Here is a 16,319-nt window from a genome sequence, read left to right as displayed (position 1 = left end):
ATATCCAAGATGTCCATTCACTCAACAGATAACAAACACTGTCATGGAACCAAATACAGGTATCTAAGACTTCTCTTTTTTAGACTGCAATCAATTCAGGACAGGAGCCGTCTCTCACTTTACACATTTTTTAGAAAAAATTAGACTTCAGCCTCAACTGGGTTTTCTACGTGTCGCCAAAAAATAATAAATTATTGTACCAAAACACTAAACAAGCCCTACAGAGAAGTGAGAATCTCTGTACCATGGTTAGCAGAAGAAATTAAAGGGAGCTCTTCTATTTTTGTAAAAAACTCACCAGGACTTGATACACACTTTTAAAGTAAAATTCAGTAATGCTAATGAGTGATTTATAAAATACTGCTGCAAACTGGCTGGACAGACTGAGAATTTGCTTAAAATGTTGTAATATTTCCTAAAAGTAGTATCAAAAGGGATGATTTTCACCCAGTATAAACTGTACATGAAGTTACACTCTCTGCAACTGTAAGGGCCAAATCCCACCCAGTTCACCTCAGCCCCTCGCCCATTTAGGGGAGTATAATGTCTCATACAAAACTTTAACAGATGGTCTTGGATTTCAAATAATGAAACAATGAGAAATGCAGTAGAAACATCAAATGAAAACACACACACACAAAAAGCAAAGACTAAAATGTAACATAAGAACAGAAGTAAGATGGGTAGAATTCTGTGCTTTCCCTCCTTAACACCCAGGAGCTGGAAATAAATTTTATATTCAGAGAAAAGAGGCATGTGAGAAGTCTGAGCTTCACATCACCCCATACAAATTAATCCAATGTGAGTGCTGCAACCAGTAGACAACCTCTGAACATCACCTTTGCAAACAAATACTGTCTTTGGACACAGCCAAACTCCAAATGGAGTTTGTAACATGTAACTCCAAAACTAGAAACATGTCTTTTACATTCAGAATATGAACAATTACTGCACCATCAGATTACAGAGGGAGTTACTGTACTGTATGTTTTTCCTTGAGGTTTTTTGAGGGCTTGCATCACCTCTCTTCAATAAAAACTATTACTTTGGACATAAAACTTTCAAGACAGGCTTAGGGAAAAAGAAGAGCAAAAAATTGAACCTATTTTACATCTTCCAACACCTAGAAAGAACCCAAGAAATTTTCAAAATTTCATTTAAATTTGAAGTTAAGGAAGCAACTGATTGCAGGTGGTTTTAACAGCTCTATCAATTCAATTAGAATGCAAATAAATTGACAACATGTTTTGGCTCAATTTTAAAATCTGAAGCCTGGAAACTTCTATCAAGTGAAATCTAGGTCTTTTCGAGTAAGTGTGCTAAAATTAAGTGTGTTTTGTTTGGAATCACTTCTATTTAAGTTCTGGACAGAAAATGAATGACAAGAGGCAGTACAAATAAGGATAATTTATTATATTTTTAAAAAGAATTCATTAGAATATTTACAAAGCTCAAGTCAGAAAAATCAGTCCTTTTAAATAATTCTTTTATTTAAGACATTTTCTTTCTTATTCCTCTCTTGCTCCGCGATTTCTTTTTTCTGCCTTCAAACACAGGTTTGGCAGTCACCATGACTACATTTCCCAGATCTTCATCCTCACCACTTGAGCTACTGCACCCTTTTTTCTCTTTATGGTCTGCTGTCTCTGTTGCAGACATGTTTTTCCTCCTTTTGCTCTTGCCTAAATCTCTGCCTTTGGATTCCTCCACTGAGGAGTCACTAGAAGTTTCTGAAAGATGCAAATTTCCAACAAAACCACCTCCATATAAAAATTCTTTTCTGGAATCTGACTGTTTTCTTCTCTTTCCACTCTGTACTTTTGTTGCTGCAGCTTGATTTGCATAGCCTGTGGTACCTTCCCCTTTCCTTTTCCCAGGCTGTTTAAGTTCCATCTCCATGACAGCAGTGGCCTCCTGAATTTCATCATCTGCTTCCTCCTTTCCCTTTCTCTTCAGACAAGTCACAGCTCTGCGCAGTCTCTGGCTTTTAATAGCTTGTTTTTCATGCTGTTCTAATCTGAAGAATGAATCGATTCGAAGCTGAGTCTATCAAAAATAAAACAGAAACACAGTTGAATGTTTTTGTGGGAATTCAGTTGTTAGCTATATTATAAAGCATCTGAAACTAAAGCAGGACAAAGGAGTAATGAAATTAATACGCATGCACACAGATGTGAACAATAAGACACATCATTATAGTAATACCCATATTTTATAATAAATTAGGCAACAAGAACCTTTATAGAAATTAATAATTAGCAGACTCTAGTAAGATTTCATAAATATTGCACTGCTGGTGATTAGACATATGTTCCTATTGTCAAGCCTAACACAGAGAATCTCTGTAGTGCTCTTAAGTATGTCCTTACAAACACACCCTTAGCTTCCAGCTGTGAAAGCAGAATGTTTACTAAGTAAACGCTGTAAGTGCACTTTGCATTTCTGCCTCCAAGCGCAAGAACATGCAGGTGTTTGACTCAGGTTCATTGCACCACATGCTGCTACAATATAAAGACTGAAGAGTAGAACTAACAGTCCTCACACAGTGTGGATTTGTGCTATTCAACCACAGCTAGGTTTTGGTATAGGCTAAGCCAGTCCTCTACTTTTTCCCTAACATTGCCTAAGAGAGACAGACTCTTCCAAAGGATATTCCAGTCAACCTGAAAGTATATGTATGTAACTATAGGGCTTTCGCTCCACTCAGTGACACAGAAACCTAGAACACTGGTTTAGACAACATATCTATCTTGTGTATGGCAAAAGGAAAAAAGAATCTGGCATTGGAGATCAATTGTACAGCCTACTTTGACAGCTACCACAGTGGGCATCACCATTCACTTTCAAGTGTCAATAAAGTTGAGAGAACATTTACTTGGAAATTAGAGTACTATTACTAATGGGCACTTGCTCAACACTTCAGTCTGCACTCTTCCTCAAAGGATGTGTACAGCATCAAATGGGCAGTATCACTCCACCAAATTCTCAGGGGCACTTTTATATATACTTTGTAAACTGCTTATGGAATACTGTCTTCTAGAAGTACTGAAGTTGCTTGAGGTACCTGTAGCTTGACTGTGTCCAGAAAAAACAGCAGCCTGGACTTGAGATAGGTGCTTGATAGGTAAGGAAACTTGAAACCAATGTCTGAAATTATGCACAATCCCCCACAACACACTCAAGTCATACAGAAATGAAGTCTAGAGAAGCAAGCTTAGTGACTTTAAAAAAATAAATACATAAAAAGATTAAAAATCAAAGCCCAGCTTCTGAGAAAGATATTTTACTTCAAAGCCTTTTTCAAATGCTTCTCTCACAATTTTCCAGATGCCCTTAAACTATAGGTAGATTTTCACCTGCTGCAAGTTCAGTTGTTTCATCACAGGCAAAAGGATTCCATCTATCTTTGTCCTAGTCCAGCCAAAGTGATCCTTGCAGAATGTGCAGAAAGTTAAGGAACTTTTCAAAATGGCTACTACTGGTATTTTGTAAACACATAAAATGAAAATTCCTGAAGTAAACAATGTCTGCAGGAAAGTTGCTCCACTTCAAAGCTTTTTCTACTACAAAATTAGACAAAAGACTTTTAGTTAAAACAACATATCACAGTCATGCTGCTGTATCTCCATTAGTTGCAGAACTTTCTCTCTAATATCAACATTTTCAAAAGCATGTCTCAGTGAAGACAGAACTTATTTTGGGTAAATGGTATTGCCATAGCACAAAATGCCTATAAATAAACCTTATTTTTACACTTGTACCTACTGGAAGTTTCATTTACTGTTTAAAACACTATTAGCTCTGCATTTATTGCCATCTACTTTTCAATAGTTTGTTGCAGCTCAGACTGTAACTGAAGCAAAAAGTAGACATTGGAAGAAATGCAGGGAATAACAAGGGATAAAGTGCAGACCAAAACACCATTTCTGTCGAGACTTCAAGACTTACTTGTGAAAAAAGGCAAACATACAGAGGGAGTGTGCAAACAATCCCAGTTAAAGAAGAGAAACAGGCACAGGACAGTTACAGAAAAATAACAGTTACAGAAATATAATACCACAACAAACTAGTCAGTTCAGCTACAAGATTCTCTTCGCATGCAAAGTGAGGCTGTCCACTCTCTCAGGAGGGCAGAGCAGCCCTGACTGCCACACATGCACGGCTGCATTCCCTTCTGTTGCAGAGCTGGTATCATTTTAGAGGAGTACATGCAGATAGGGCTTGGGGCCCCTCACAATAAAGAGATGTTAAAAACTTGACACTCCATTACTGACTCCTTACAAACTTTGAGTACTTTTACCCAACAAGTAAAAGGATATTCTCTGATCTGCTCTACATCAGGCTTTCCCCAGATGAATGAACCCCTTGACTCATCCACCACAGGCTTCAGGTATGCTTCTGCCACTGCTGGATTTGGGAAACCCGAATAAAGCTGTAGCTCCCGCAGTTTCTTCTTGACTTTGGTGTCATGTGGATTAGGCATCACTTTCTTATTCTTCTGAGCCTCATTCCACCACTCACTGAAAAACAGAGAAAATTATTCATGTGCCTCATAAAATAAAATTTGAAATATCAAGAGCCACCATGCTAATTTCAATAGCCTTAGTCTCCCTACTTCAATTACTACAAGAGATGATGTAGAAAATGTCCCAATGAAAGATGGCCAAAGGGACAAAAAATCTTAAAAGCAGAAAAGACAAAACATACACATTAAATGCAGCTATTGTAAGCCAAAGGAGCAAATATCACCTGGATTTCCCATAAGCTGCTAACCAGAAGGCTCCAACTTTAGCCTCACTTGCAAAGGATGTTCCACACACAATGATCATTTTTAGAGGTTTTTAGGTATGCAAGGAAAAGAAAGGAAAAAAAAAAGACTTCTAACCATCCTTGCTATTGCCAATACAGCTGCCTTAGCCCTCTTCGAATCTTGCTCTTGCCCACACCCTAACTGCCTGTCTCCTTCCAGGTCATTCATTCCTCAGTCAAGTCCCCTTTATGAGCAAGATACAGCAACCTCCCACCAAGCCAGGGAGAATGAATCTCTGCTCCACCATGGATCCAGCTCTCCAATAAACTCTGAGGCAGATGCACAGTCCTACAGCTGTTCTGCTGTCTTTGTCTCACTGTGATTGCTGTATCAACTTGTCACCTTATCTACCTGTGATTCCAAATAGTGATACAATGGAGTCATGTTTTACAGCCTACTTAGTCCCACTAATGATGGTCCCATTAATCAATGATGGTCATATATTTTGCTGCATACTTAAGCATCAGCAAAACATATTTACTAATAATCACAATATGGAGATCCAAAAAAGCAAATCATAATGAAGCATACGCAAATTTTAAGAGAGGTTCCAAGCCATGCCCAGGAAATTCATTTAAAATCTCCATCGCTGTTACAAAGCCAACATTTGGGATGCCCTCAGTGTAGTCACTTCCAAGCAAGTATGCCAAATTAATTAGCTTGTTTCTATCCAACCCTGAAAAAGAAAGTGTAAAGATTCAGTATTTATTATCTTACAAAATAAAAAATATTATCAGAAAGGCAAAAACTGAAAGGAACACAAAGGCATTAACTCCATAAAATTATATTTAATTCAACAGCAGAATTTGCTAAGTTATATTCTGGAGCAGTATCAATATACTCCTGTGCTAGCTCAACCACTAATAATTGTGCTAATTTGGCAAATATATCTTGCCAAAATGAAAATGTTACAATGGACATCAGGAGGAATTTTTTTCATGGAAATGACTGTTAAATGTTAGAATGGACTGTGCAGTGAGGTGGTGGAGTCACCATCCCTGGAAGTGTTCAAGAAACAACTGGATGTGGTACTCAGTGCCATGGTCTAGTTGACAAGGTGGTGATCAGATAAACATTGGACTTGATGATCTCAGAGATCCTTTTCTTTTTCTCAGAGATATTTTCCCAACCTAAATAATTCTGTGATTCTGTAATTTCAAAATTCGGGGTTGTTACAAGATTTTTGTTTTTACATTTATTATATCCAGTTACTCTTCTGTTCTCATCCAATGCTGACCTGAATTAAGTAATGCCAGAATCAAATATAAACATTCTGTTTGAATTCTAGTCCATAATACCAATGCCTCTGCTTCCTAGAAGAGTTCCTCAACTGTGAGTCTTTTGCTCTGTGCTGGTACAGTTACTAAGTAGATCAAAGAGCCCATGACACAGCCAGAAAGAAGGAAAAACTCAGCTGACCACTATTTGACAGGCTATAAGGTCTGAGGCAACCAGATTGATTTTCAGTGACCACCTTCAAGAGTTTGGATTTGAAAAAACATTTTTAAAAATTCCATGCAGAAAAGAAGGGATGTGAGTCTAAACACACAAAGCAAGACCATCATCATGCTAGTCACGATATCCATCAGCTGTCCAGACAGAAGAATTTCTGCAATGCATGGGAAACAAGAAGCACAAGACTGCAGAGGAATGTGACATAAAGACTGATGATGACTATTTTTTCCAATGAATAAATAAATATTTGGCTTATATCACATTAAAACCATTTAAAAATAGCAGACATGCTTTTAAAGCAGTCCTTTCCAATTAAGCTACAGTAGCATACTTAAGTAGGGCAAAATTATTTAATTCAATTTGCTGGGAGAAAACAAAGCTACATTTTTCACCACATAAAAATGCTATGAAATTTTACAGGCTATTATTTCAAAGTCTGTAGCCTCTCAAATTGAAAATGTCAAAACTGATTTCAAAAGAGTTCTGCTCAAGACATAATAACAAGTTTAAATTGGCTCGTATTTTGCCTAATACTTTATGTGACACTAAAGCTTAGTAGTTCAACAAAATTGGCAACAATGTGATTAGACTAGCTCAAGAGCAATCAGATAGAAGAAAAAAATCTTAGTGTCAACTATAAGTTAAATGTTTTACACATATTCCAGATCTACTTTTAATATAGTACATCTCACTATGTCCAAAACGAACTTCTGTTTCCAAAAGACTAAAAATCTGATGACATCAGAATATAATTTTCCCACCACATCAGAAAAGTCATGCTAAAATTTACCCAGAAACTTGTATAATAGTTCATATCTCCAGCCTTGGTGATCATTACACTAACTCAGGATATCAAATGCAGGCGGCCTGCAAATTCAGGGGGGTCATCTGGCACTAAAATAGCAACCTAACTGAATGGCTTTAGAGACTCTCCAAAGAACAGATATTGATTAACAGACACAAAATTCTGTAGAAAATACAAAGAGACGGATGACAGAGCTGTCTTATTAAAGACTCTGTTTAACAAATCAATACCTGAGGCTTACCTAGCTCATTCTGAAAATCAACATACTGATAATATTCTACGTATTTGTTCTGACTGAAGAAATTTTTATAAACATGGCGTGCACCAAACAACCAAACATCACTGTCATCAGTGATTGTCCCAGAGGTCTGATCAGTAAGGTCCAATATGGCACACTGTGCCTCGGCCTCCATCGGAGCTTCGATGTATGGAATGCCAAACAGACGGAGGAGCTCCTGGAGGATGGAAGGAAAACAGTTAATAATTCATCTAAAGAGTTCACTTCTAATACACTTCTGCTTGACTCAGAACTGCTAGATTCACACTAGGGAGTTATTTAATATTTGACAACAAATCTCAAACTTCCGGTAAAAAGTGCCAAGCTCAGTTAAGTCAAGGGGGAATACCCACTCAACTCCTCTCAGGCAGACAGTGCCATGGAAGTCAAGCACTACTTGAGCACACTTTTACCACACAGTTTGAGAACCTGCCATCTTAATTACACAAGCATACTTAAGTATTGTTTTGCACAGCAAGGAGAAAACTCCATGCATTACAATTATGTGGGCTTCATGAAAGAAAGATGCAGGTTAAATATAAAAAGTAAAATAAAATTGAAATAAAAATTTTAAAAATATTTGGTCATCACTTCATCTAAGAAAGTAGTATGAAAGTATATGTGAAACATTCATATCAAGCAAGAAACAGTGGGAAGACTAATCATGCCTTGGATAGTATTTTGATATGCCTCTATTTTGATGCATTTTTGCTTTTATGGGATACATTACACAATGTCAGTTAAATATCCCACACACACTAGGTTTACAGGCTTGTGCTAGGTACACAGGTCTGGATTATGTTCTTCACTTAGATGGCTTTTGAGGCTTGACACAAGCCTCAAGACTTTACATTTTTACTGTAATTAAGAATAAAAGCACAAGATCAAAAGACTTACAACTATAAATGTGTGCATATGATTACATGGCACATAATACTACAAAAGCAATCTACTAGCCTTAAAAAAATCACCAGAAGAAACAAGTATGGCAAATATTTAACCCAGATGAAATATCATTTTAAAACTACTTAAACTGTTCCATTAAGAAAAAAAATGCAAGTATTTACATATTTCTCAGAATTAATTTGTGAGCATAAGTTTATTAGAGACACTATCACTAGTCTACTATATTTTGGGTTTGCTAACCAAAACACATTGTATAACCCAAACCTTGAAACACTGACACAGAAACATCAGGCTTATTCAGGTGTTACTGGTGAGATTCCTTCAAATTGCTTACTCAGAGCATAAACTATACAGACTTCTTGTAATTCTTTAACCTTTCAATCCATAGGCATAATCACAGTTTACCTAACACACAGCCTGCACCAATTCTTGCTGCTGAACGAACATAGCTTCCTAATATTTTTTGTTCATTTTGCACCTTTCACAAAAAGAGGCCAAGATCAAACTGGCTCAAGCTTTAAAAGTTGGTGCTTAAAAGATATACTGATTTATCTATAATTATACTATTATTTTATAATGTTATTACACTTACTTAAAATAGTAGGAATTCAAGACTACCTCAAAACTTTCAATATTTTAAAACAAGCAAACTGAAGAAAACGAGCTCCTAAGAGGGAAAAAAGATGACCTATAACTAAGCAAAATTACTAATAGCTTTTGAGTACATGACTGGGATGGAGGAAGGAAACATATCAAAATGACTCAACAAATACTACCTGGCTTTCCAAGAACATCTGTCCTGTTACAGAAGCAGCAACACGTTCCTGCTGCTGTTTTTGAGACTGAAGTGTACTCTGCTCAGCAGAAAGGTTCTTTTCTAATTCTTCTAGTTCTTCCTGAAAATATAAACCAATATTTTTATTATTTTAACAATTCAAGTATACCTAGGAAAGTAAAGCACAAAGTCTCCAACTACCATTATTCTAGTAGTATATGTTCCATCAATTCACTCTAGGAAGTTGTTACAGCTTCTCTAATGCAGCAAATTGTTAGACCAGAGATGATCTAGTCATCAATTTACCTTGAAGTCCTCCTTTGATTTTAGGGAGATTATAATTAACCACCTCTAAAGAAACATCAGTTCCATACAATTAGATAGCTATGTGAGAAAGCAATGAAACAATAAGAAGCTGTTCAATAGTTTTCCTTAACAACTATTTGGAGACAAAGCACTCCATTACAAGTTCAAAACAGGAAACAATGAGTTACCAAACTGATATCTTGCCACTCATCCACTGCAGCTTTACCATCAGCTTCTCCTTCAATATTCTGAGTGTTTCTCAACTGCACCTCATCAGATTCCTTCTGCAAGTCCACTGTGAAAGCATCAGGTCTGTCTGACTCCACTTCTGCAAGTGTTGGCTCATCACCCACCTTTTCATCATATTTAGTAGGAGACTCAGCCTCATTACTGACCTCAGCATCCACTTCAATAAAGCTTCCTATCAAAGGAAAACAGAGACTTGTACACAATTTTAACTTGGGCAGTGACTTTTTTTTTCTATATGCAGCAAATAAATATAACAATTGTGAAATTACATAAACCAAGCGGCTGACTGGTTAACACACCAATTAAATTCAATGTACACAACATGCTTTCCTGACTCTCCATATTCTATACTCAAGTTTCAATGGTGAAATCTGACACCAGGTGGAAAAAACACAGCTCAGATTTTCTTCCTGCCTCCTATATATGCGGGAGGGGATGCATTTTTAAGCATTTCTTACTAAGAGAAAAGGTTACCTTCAACTATTTTCTTATCCTTTTACATAATCAAAAAACACATACCATCAGAATCACTGTCTTCAGACTGTGATATCCCTTCTCTTTCCACCTCAGGATCTCTTGCTTCTGGAAAAAGTCTAATATCCTCAGATACATTCTCCTCTGTTTGTGAATTTACTGCCTGTGTATTTTCAGAAACTTTCAAGTTTTTCTCATTTTTAGAAAGGTCTGTTGTTTCAGTGTGAATCAAAGCATCTATATTGGTTTGCTCAGGGGAACAGCTTGGCTTCTGCAAACACAAACTCATATCCTTCTCTCCCAGAGACTTTAAGTCCATTTTGGAACCATTTTTTTCTTTGTCCAAGTCTTCTTTATCTTTTCTAGTATTGTTAACGTAAGAATAATTTTCAGCTCTGGATATACAGGTATCATTTGGTGAAATATGATTTTTGGAACCATTTTCTTCCCTGTCTACATCTTCTGTGTCCTTTATAGTATTGTCAATATACGTTTCAGCTCTGGATATACTGGCGTCCTTGGGTGCAATATGCTTTTCCAAATCATTTTCTTCGTCTACATCTTCTTTGCCTTTTCTAGTATTTTCAATAGCAGAATAATTTTCATCTTTGAATATAACAGTGTCTTTGGGTGTAATACCACTTTTTTCCAACTCCTGACTCTTCTGTTTAAATTTAGCATCTTGCATAGTCACTTGGATTGATGAATGAATTGTAGCTATAGGAATGTTTTTTCCCTCAACTTTAGGAATCTGCTCTTCCTCATCTGAGCTACAAAGCAGAAAATCCTTCCCTTCTGGTCTTTCTGACAGCACTCCACCAGTTGTAGCAGTAACAACTTCCTCCCCTTTATCATCTTCACTCAGAGCTTGCTGAATTGCCCGCAGTGTTCTTGGAGACACGCTGCCTTCCTCTGACACAAACTGGTCCACACTCAATTGTCCTGTGTCCAGTTCTTCTTCTGAGCTGCTTTCCACCATGGCTGCCTGGATAGCAAGCAAAGTCCGAGGAGAGGGGGGTGCTGCCACCACACTGTCATCTTCCTCTGTCTGCTTCTTGTCAGATACAGACAGCTTTGCATTAGCAGGTGATTCATTGATTTTATTTAATTTAGGCAATTCATGCATTTTTGATGAGGGTCCTGCAGTAGTTTCCAAGTCTCTATTCATAGCCTCTTTTGCTTGAATACCTGAAAGAAAGTTTTGTGTGGAAAAATACTGCTTTATAAAAACATTCCACTTTACATAACAAACATCATTATATAAAGACTATTAAACCACTCTTCTACAGGTTTACAGATCACAGTTAATGATGTATAACAGTAATGCACATTTCATACAAAGTACTGACTAGGTGCACCAATAAACAATATTCAGGTTTGTCTTAAACCTGCCAGTTTTAAGTGTGCACACTCCAAACAATAGGTTTTACAAAATTATGACCCAACATACCCTTTATCAGAATATAGTGAGAAGTCTCTTCAGAGACCACTCTCCTTGATTCCACTTCTTTCACAAAACCACCTTCATTTTCATATTGTGTTTGGATTTCACCCGAGTGCTGTTGATTCATTTCTTTTTGTACATTTTCTATGCACCGATTGAGGTTGCTTTTTTTAAGCAAACCCCTAAGCTGGTACTGGGAAAAGTCATTGGAGTCCTCAAAAAAACAAAACAACAAAACAAAACAAAACAAACAAATCAATTGAAATAAAACACCCCTTTTAAAGCAAATTCATTTCCCACATTTTGGAAGTGTGGGAATTCTTTCAAGAGTTCCTTTAAGCAGCTAACATTTGTCTTTCACTGGCTGCTGCACTCACAGGCAACAGCAATACTGTTCTGGCAACATACAACAACTCTGAAAGGTACCAGTAGTTCTGGGTGCTGGAGAACATGACATCTCAATTTTGGCTATCAGAGCTCATCCCCATCTTAAAAATAAAAGCAATTAAAAGAGAATCCACATGTGGATCATTTTTAAATGATGGTTCTTAGCTTACACTTGGACACAAGCCATCATTTGATCTCATGTATACTGCACTTTCAAAACCTCACTGTAGAAGTGGCACTACAGGACTCCCCATTCATGTCTGACCAACTTCAACACATCTGCCTAAGTTAAAAAAGCCTTTTCCCAGCTGCCAGCTCCTCTAACAACCTCAGGATTTGGAACCCAAGCTGTGCTCATCCTGCCTGGCTCATCCACACCGGCAGCATGTTATACAATCTTCGGCATAATGCTGATGAGGCACAAAACACAGCACAATTTCTAACATTTTTGCCAAACTGAATTAGCCCTGCTAATTTTAGTGGAAATCAAGAGATAAGGCTGTTAAGAGTAATTATCTTACTGGATTTTTTTCTCCTCATGTTAACATGTCTTATTAAACAGTCCAGGGAGTAAAGCTTTCCAGATGTAGTACTCTTTCTTCATTTGCATTAATGGCAACAGCTCCATTCCAATGTCTTGAAAGCTATTTTAAATATTACCTCTGGCATTGCTTCAAATAACGTTCTTCTTCGCTTTGTAAGTTCTTTAATATCAGTCAAGATCTCATGTTTTATTTCTGGAGGAAGCTTGTGGAAATCTTCTGATTCAATATCTATAGAATAAGGATTTTCACATAACTGTTCCTATAAAAATGGAAAACAAGAATACAAATTTTATATTACAGCACAACAAAAATAATAAAATATTTAGAGCATCATTCCAAGCAAGACAAAAAAAACCCAACCCCTCAAGAAGTTTGTTGCTACTTCCCCACATAGTGAAGAAAATATGAAAAAAAAGTAACTACTATGTAATAAAATAGCACTAAGTACTTCATTATTGATGTACAATATACCGAGAAACTTGGTTTTCTTGGTTTTATTATTTTTACAAAAAGATACTTAATATAAAACACAGAACCAGGTCATATAGCCTCAGCTACTCAGATTTTGTCCTTCTAAAGAGGTTCTCCTTCTGAATGAGAACAGCTTCAAAGAGAAACAATCTTTCCAAGAGTGTTTCTTTTTTTTTTCCTATAGGCAAAAGCAGACATAATTTTATCATTTATTATGCCTTCTTCTTAGGTTATGTATTTCTCTTCTCCTCTTCCAATCAAATCAGCACATCAGAAGCAAACACAGAATTGAAAACACAAGGACTTAAGTGCTTCAACTCCAGTTCACATTTAGAGAAGCATAGGAATTCTGTTAAATCTGCTGTTATTTATGTACATACATGTGTACAAATGCATTCACTTCTCCTGCATTGTTACAAAACCAATGTCTTCTCCATATGTTCAAAGGAAGTAGTAAAAAGTAAAAGAAAGGCTATCACAAGAATTTTCTGTTCTGCTGTATTCTAGTGGAGAAATCACATTTATATTTCCTCATTAATAGGAATACTTAGAGTACTGAAAATTAACTTGTTTTCTTATAAGTAATGCTATAATATGACCTATTTCTCCAAATAATTGGATTTTATAAGATTTTTGCTCGTATTTTAAGCACAGCGCAGGAATGAGAGGATTGTTCACACGAACAAGGTAACTATGTTGCACTTACTTGCAACATCTGTTTTTGGCTCATTCTCATTTGCCATTCCTTTTCTTCCTCCTCCTCTGAGCTAAAAATCACAAAGAGAAAACAAATATGTAGACACTTACCCAGGAAAACAGAGTTTCTATTTTAAGCAAAAAGACAGAAGTCATAAAGATCTGAGCAGAAAGTAAGAAGGCAAACTGATGTCAGTTAAAACTGGATGGAGACAACTGCTGCTGTTTAGATCATGACCATCATGACACAATTCTTACTGGGTCAGCATTTGAAGTATATAAAAGTACAGATGTGCAAAGAACAACCTACAGGGCAGCTTCACATTCTCACTTAGTGTTATTTAAGAAGATGCTACAGGTGTGACAAGTACAGACAAAGCCTGCCTCTGCTGAACATGTCAACACAAAACAGAATCAAGCTGCCACACACCCAAGCTTGAACAATCAGTCCCATTTAGTTGTATGGACAAGGCCATAGAGACTGAGGTAGAACTTTGATCCTCATACATGAATCCAGGGTAGAAATTTAATCTGTGGGCTGAAAGTTTCCTCTGTTACTTTCCCATAAATAGCTAGGAGGCTTCTATATCCAAAAAGAAACTGAAATAAAATATAAATTAAAGAAATATACTTTATATATTTATTACAGTGTCTCATAGGTTAAAGGTCTTTTATCAGCATCAAAAAATTGGGTTTATACTTTTACCCAAGTTTATTAAAATACATTTAAGCTATTTTTCTTAATTCTACCTACCTATGCTTCTCTTCATCCTCTAAAGTAGGCAATACATACATATCATCAATTCCTTGTCTTCGAACTTGTGTAATACTGGGCAAAGCTTCATTGCTTGGGAAAAAAAAAAGAAAAAATAGAACAGCAATTAACAGCTTCAGAAAGAGTTACTGTCACTTATAAACAAGGGAAAAATAATTTTTATTCTTGCCTTTTGCCTGTAATAGCAGTTTTGATAACATGTCTCTTCAAAAGTGTTTTCAAGAGTTTCTCTGTAGTTTTCCTGGAATCATTGATAGCAATTTCCTTTCTTTGTCTTCGCTTGGCCTATGAAAATAAGATTAACACCAACAAGAATTTGCTGGATGCTGAAGATGCACATCCAGTGAATCCCTGTTAAAATTCTGTGTGCTGAGCCTAAGAGCTACTTCTAACTCATTCTACACCAAGGGGGACAGAGCCATCACAGCCTCTAAATCTATGTCCATTTCCTCTGTGGGACTCAGGAGCAGCTTTCATCTTCTGGGTACAAATGCCTGCAGAGCTGCATTCAGGTCCATTCTGGAGCACATGCCCGGCTTGTGCCATCATCCACTTCTCTGCAACTGGCTCCCATGGAAATGAAACCTGCCTAGATTGAAGAGCTGCTGCATGCTCCAAGAGCTAACCCAGGCTGGGGCTGCAAAGGACACCCACAGAGCAGTGGACTTCAATCCTCCATCCCCACAGCTCAGAAACATAAACAGAACAACAGGAAGGAAATTGAAAATGACAGACATACAGCCTCTTTTACATTGCAGTAATTCACAAAGCTACTTACCAAGGTTTGTCTCTTCAGAAGAGGCGCTTCTCCATCAAAAACAAAGACGGGTCGAATCCGGAAAAACAGTAACTTGCAGAGCCGATGAAACAGAGTGAGCAGGTGAGCATTCCGTACAGAAATGCCACCACGATCTCTGGCTCCCTTTATTGCTTGGTTCAACCAAATACTGATATCTTAAAGACCCGTTGAGAGGAAAAAATGTTCTCTTTTACACATATACCACACTGGGAGTTCCTATAAAGTGCACAGATTTGACTGAATGGCATTTGCCCATGGCTCCAAGCTTGTCTTATCAAAACCAAGAATATCCAAATAGCTACAAACTTGGAAGAAAAAAAAATTATTGCCCATGTTGCCCTGCACAGAAAGCAGAGTGGAAGCAAAAGTGCAGCAAATACCTCCCCAGTTATTTTTACAGGTAAATGACAAGTAATTTCCTTCCACATCTTTCCAGCATTTAACCAAGGATGGGAAAGCTGATGCATAAGCATAAGACTTCTTCATCTTGTAGTCCTACTGAGAGCAGCACATTTATTTATAAAGTGCAAAATTCCATAGTCCAACACTTGTATAAGGAACCTATTCAAAAAGTCTATTTTTTAAAAGAGAAAAATAAAAGAGCTTAGTATTTCACATACTGTAAAGCAAAATTTCCACTTACCAAAATGTAGGCAATTCAAATGTAATAATAATAATGGTAATAATAGTAATAATAATAGTAATAATAATAAAATCTCATATAAATACGGGAAATAGTTAAAACAATCTCCCTTGCAACTTAGGTTCCCCAGCTTCACTTTTAAAGGATACCAACAGCAAGAATTTTCCCTTCCAGCGTTTCTGGGTTTATGGGTCTCCCGGTGCATTCAAGCAGCTTCCAAAGTCCTTGAACTCCCATTGTCCTTCCTTAGCTGCTTTGAGAGAAAATCTATGAGGCACAAAGGAGTAACCCAAAGATTATGCGGCCCGCGACTGCTTTATTAAGTCAAACGGAAATAATGAGGCAGCCGCTTGGACCGGGATAGTCAGGGACAGGGGCAGGGACAGGAGCAGGGACATGGTCAGGGACAGCCGGGGGTCGCGATCCCTGACCTGCGGCGGGGAGCGGATCCCGGCGCAGGGACGAGGAAGGAAGGGACGCGGAAGGAAGGCACGCAGGCCCC

General features: G+C 37.3%; 1 protein-coding gene across 3 annotated transcripts; it reads right to left on the bottom strand.

The window, feature by feature from the left end:
- Window positions 1-1,388: 1,388 nt before the first annotated feature.
- On the bottom strand, window positions 1,389-16,319 carry ERCC5 (ERCC excision repair 5, endonuclease). Of its 3 annotated transcripts, none has more exons than XM_031058358.1 (16): window positions 16,249-16,319; window positions 15,967-16,067; window positions 15,154-15,329; window positions 14,545-14,660; window positions 14,355-14,447; window positions 13,611-13,671; window positions 12,549-12,692; window positions 11,508-11,715; window positions 10,103-11,245; window positions 9,523-9,755; window positions 9,030-9,149; window positions 7,312-7,525; window positions 5,342-5,486; window positions 4,320-4,520; window positions 3,357-3,441; window positions 1,389-2,046 (listed from the first exon to the last, which is right to left on the bottom strand). In XM_031058358.1, exons 2-16 carry the CDS (start codon window positions 16,052-16,054, stop codon window positions 1,492-1,494), a joined length of 3,582 nt encoding a protein of 1,193 aa, XP_030914218.1. In that variant the 5' UTR covers window positions 16,055-16,067; window positions 16,249-16,319; the 3' UTR covers window positions 1,389-1,491. The 3 variants fall into 3 exon arrangements, with proteins under 3 accessions (XP_030914218.1, XP_030914219.1, XP_005422728.1); XM_031058359.1 differs by having other exon boundaries at window positions 11,508-11,694; XM_005422671.2 differs by lacking the exon at window positions 16,249-16,319 and having other exon boundaries at window positions 15,967-16,192.

The sequence above is a fragment of the Geospiza fortis genome, unplaced genomic scaffold, assembly GCF_000277835.1.
Source record: "Geospiza fortis unplaced genomic scaffold, GeoFor_1.0 scaffold366, whole genome shotgun sequence".
NCBI classification, from domain to species: Eukaryota; Metazoa; Chordata; class Aves; order Passeriformes; family Thraupidae; genus Geospiza; species Geospiza fortis.
The sequence above is the reverse complement of the archived record's forward strand: the minus strand, read 5'-3'. Positions and strand labels throughout refer to the sequence as shown.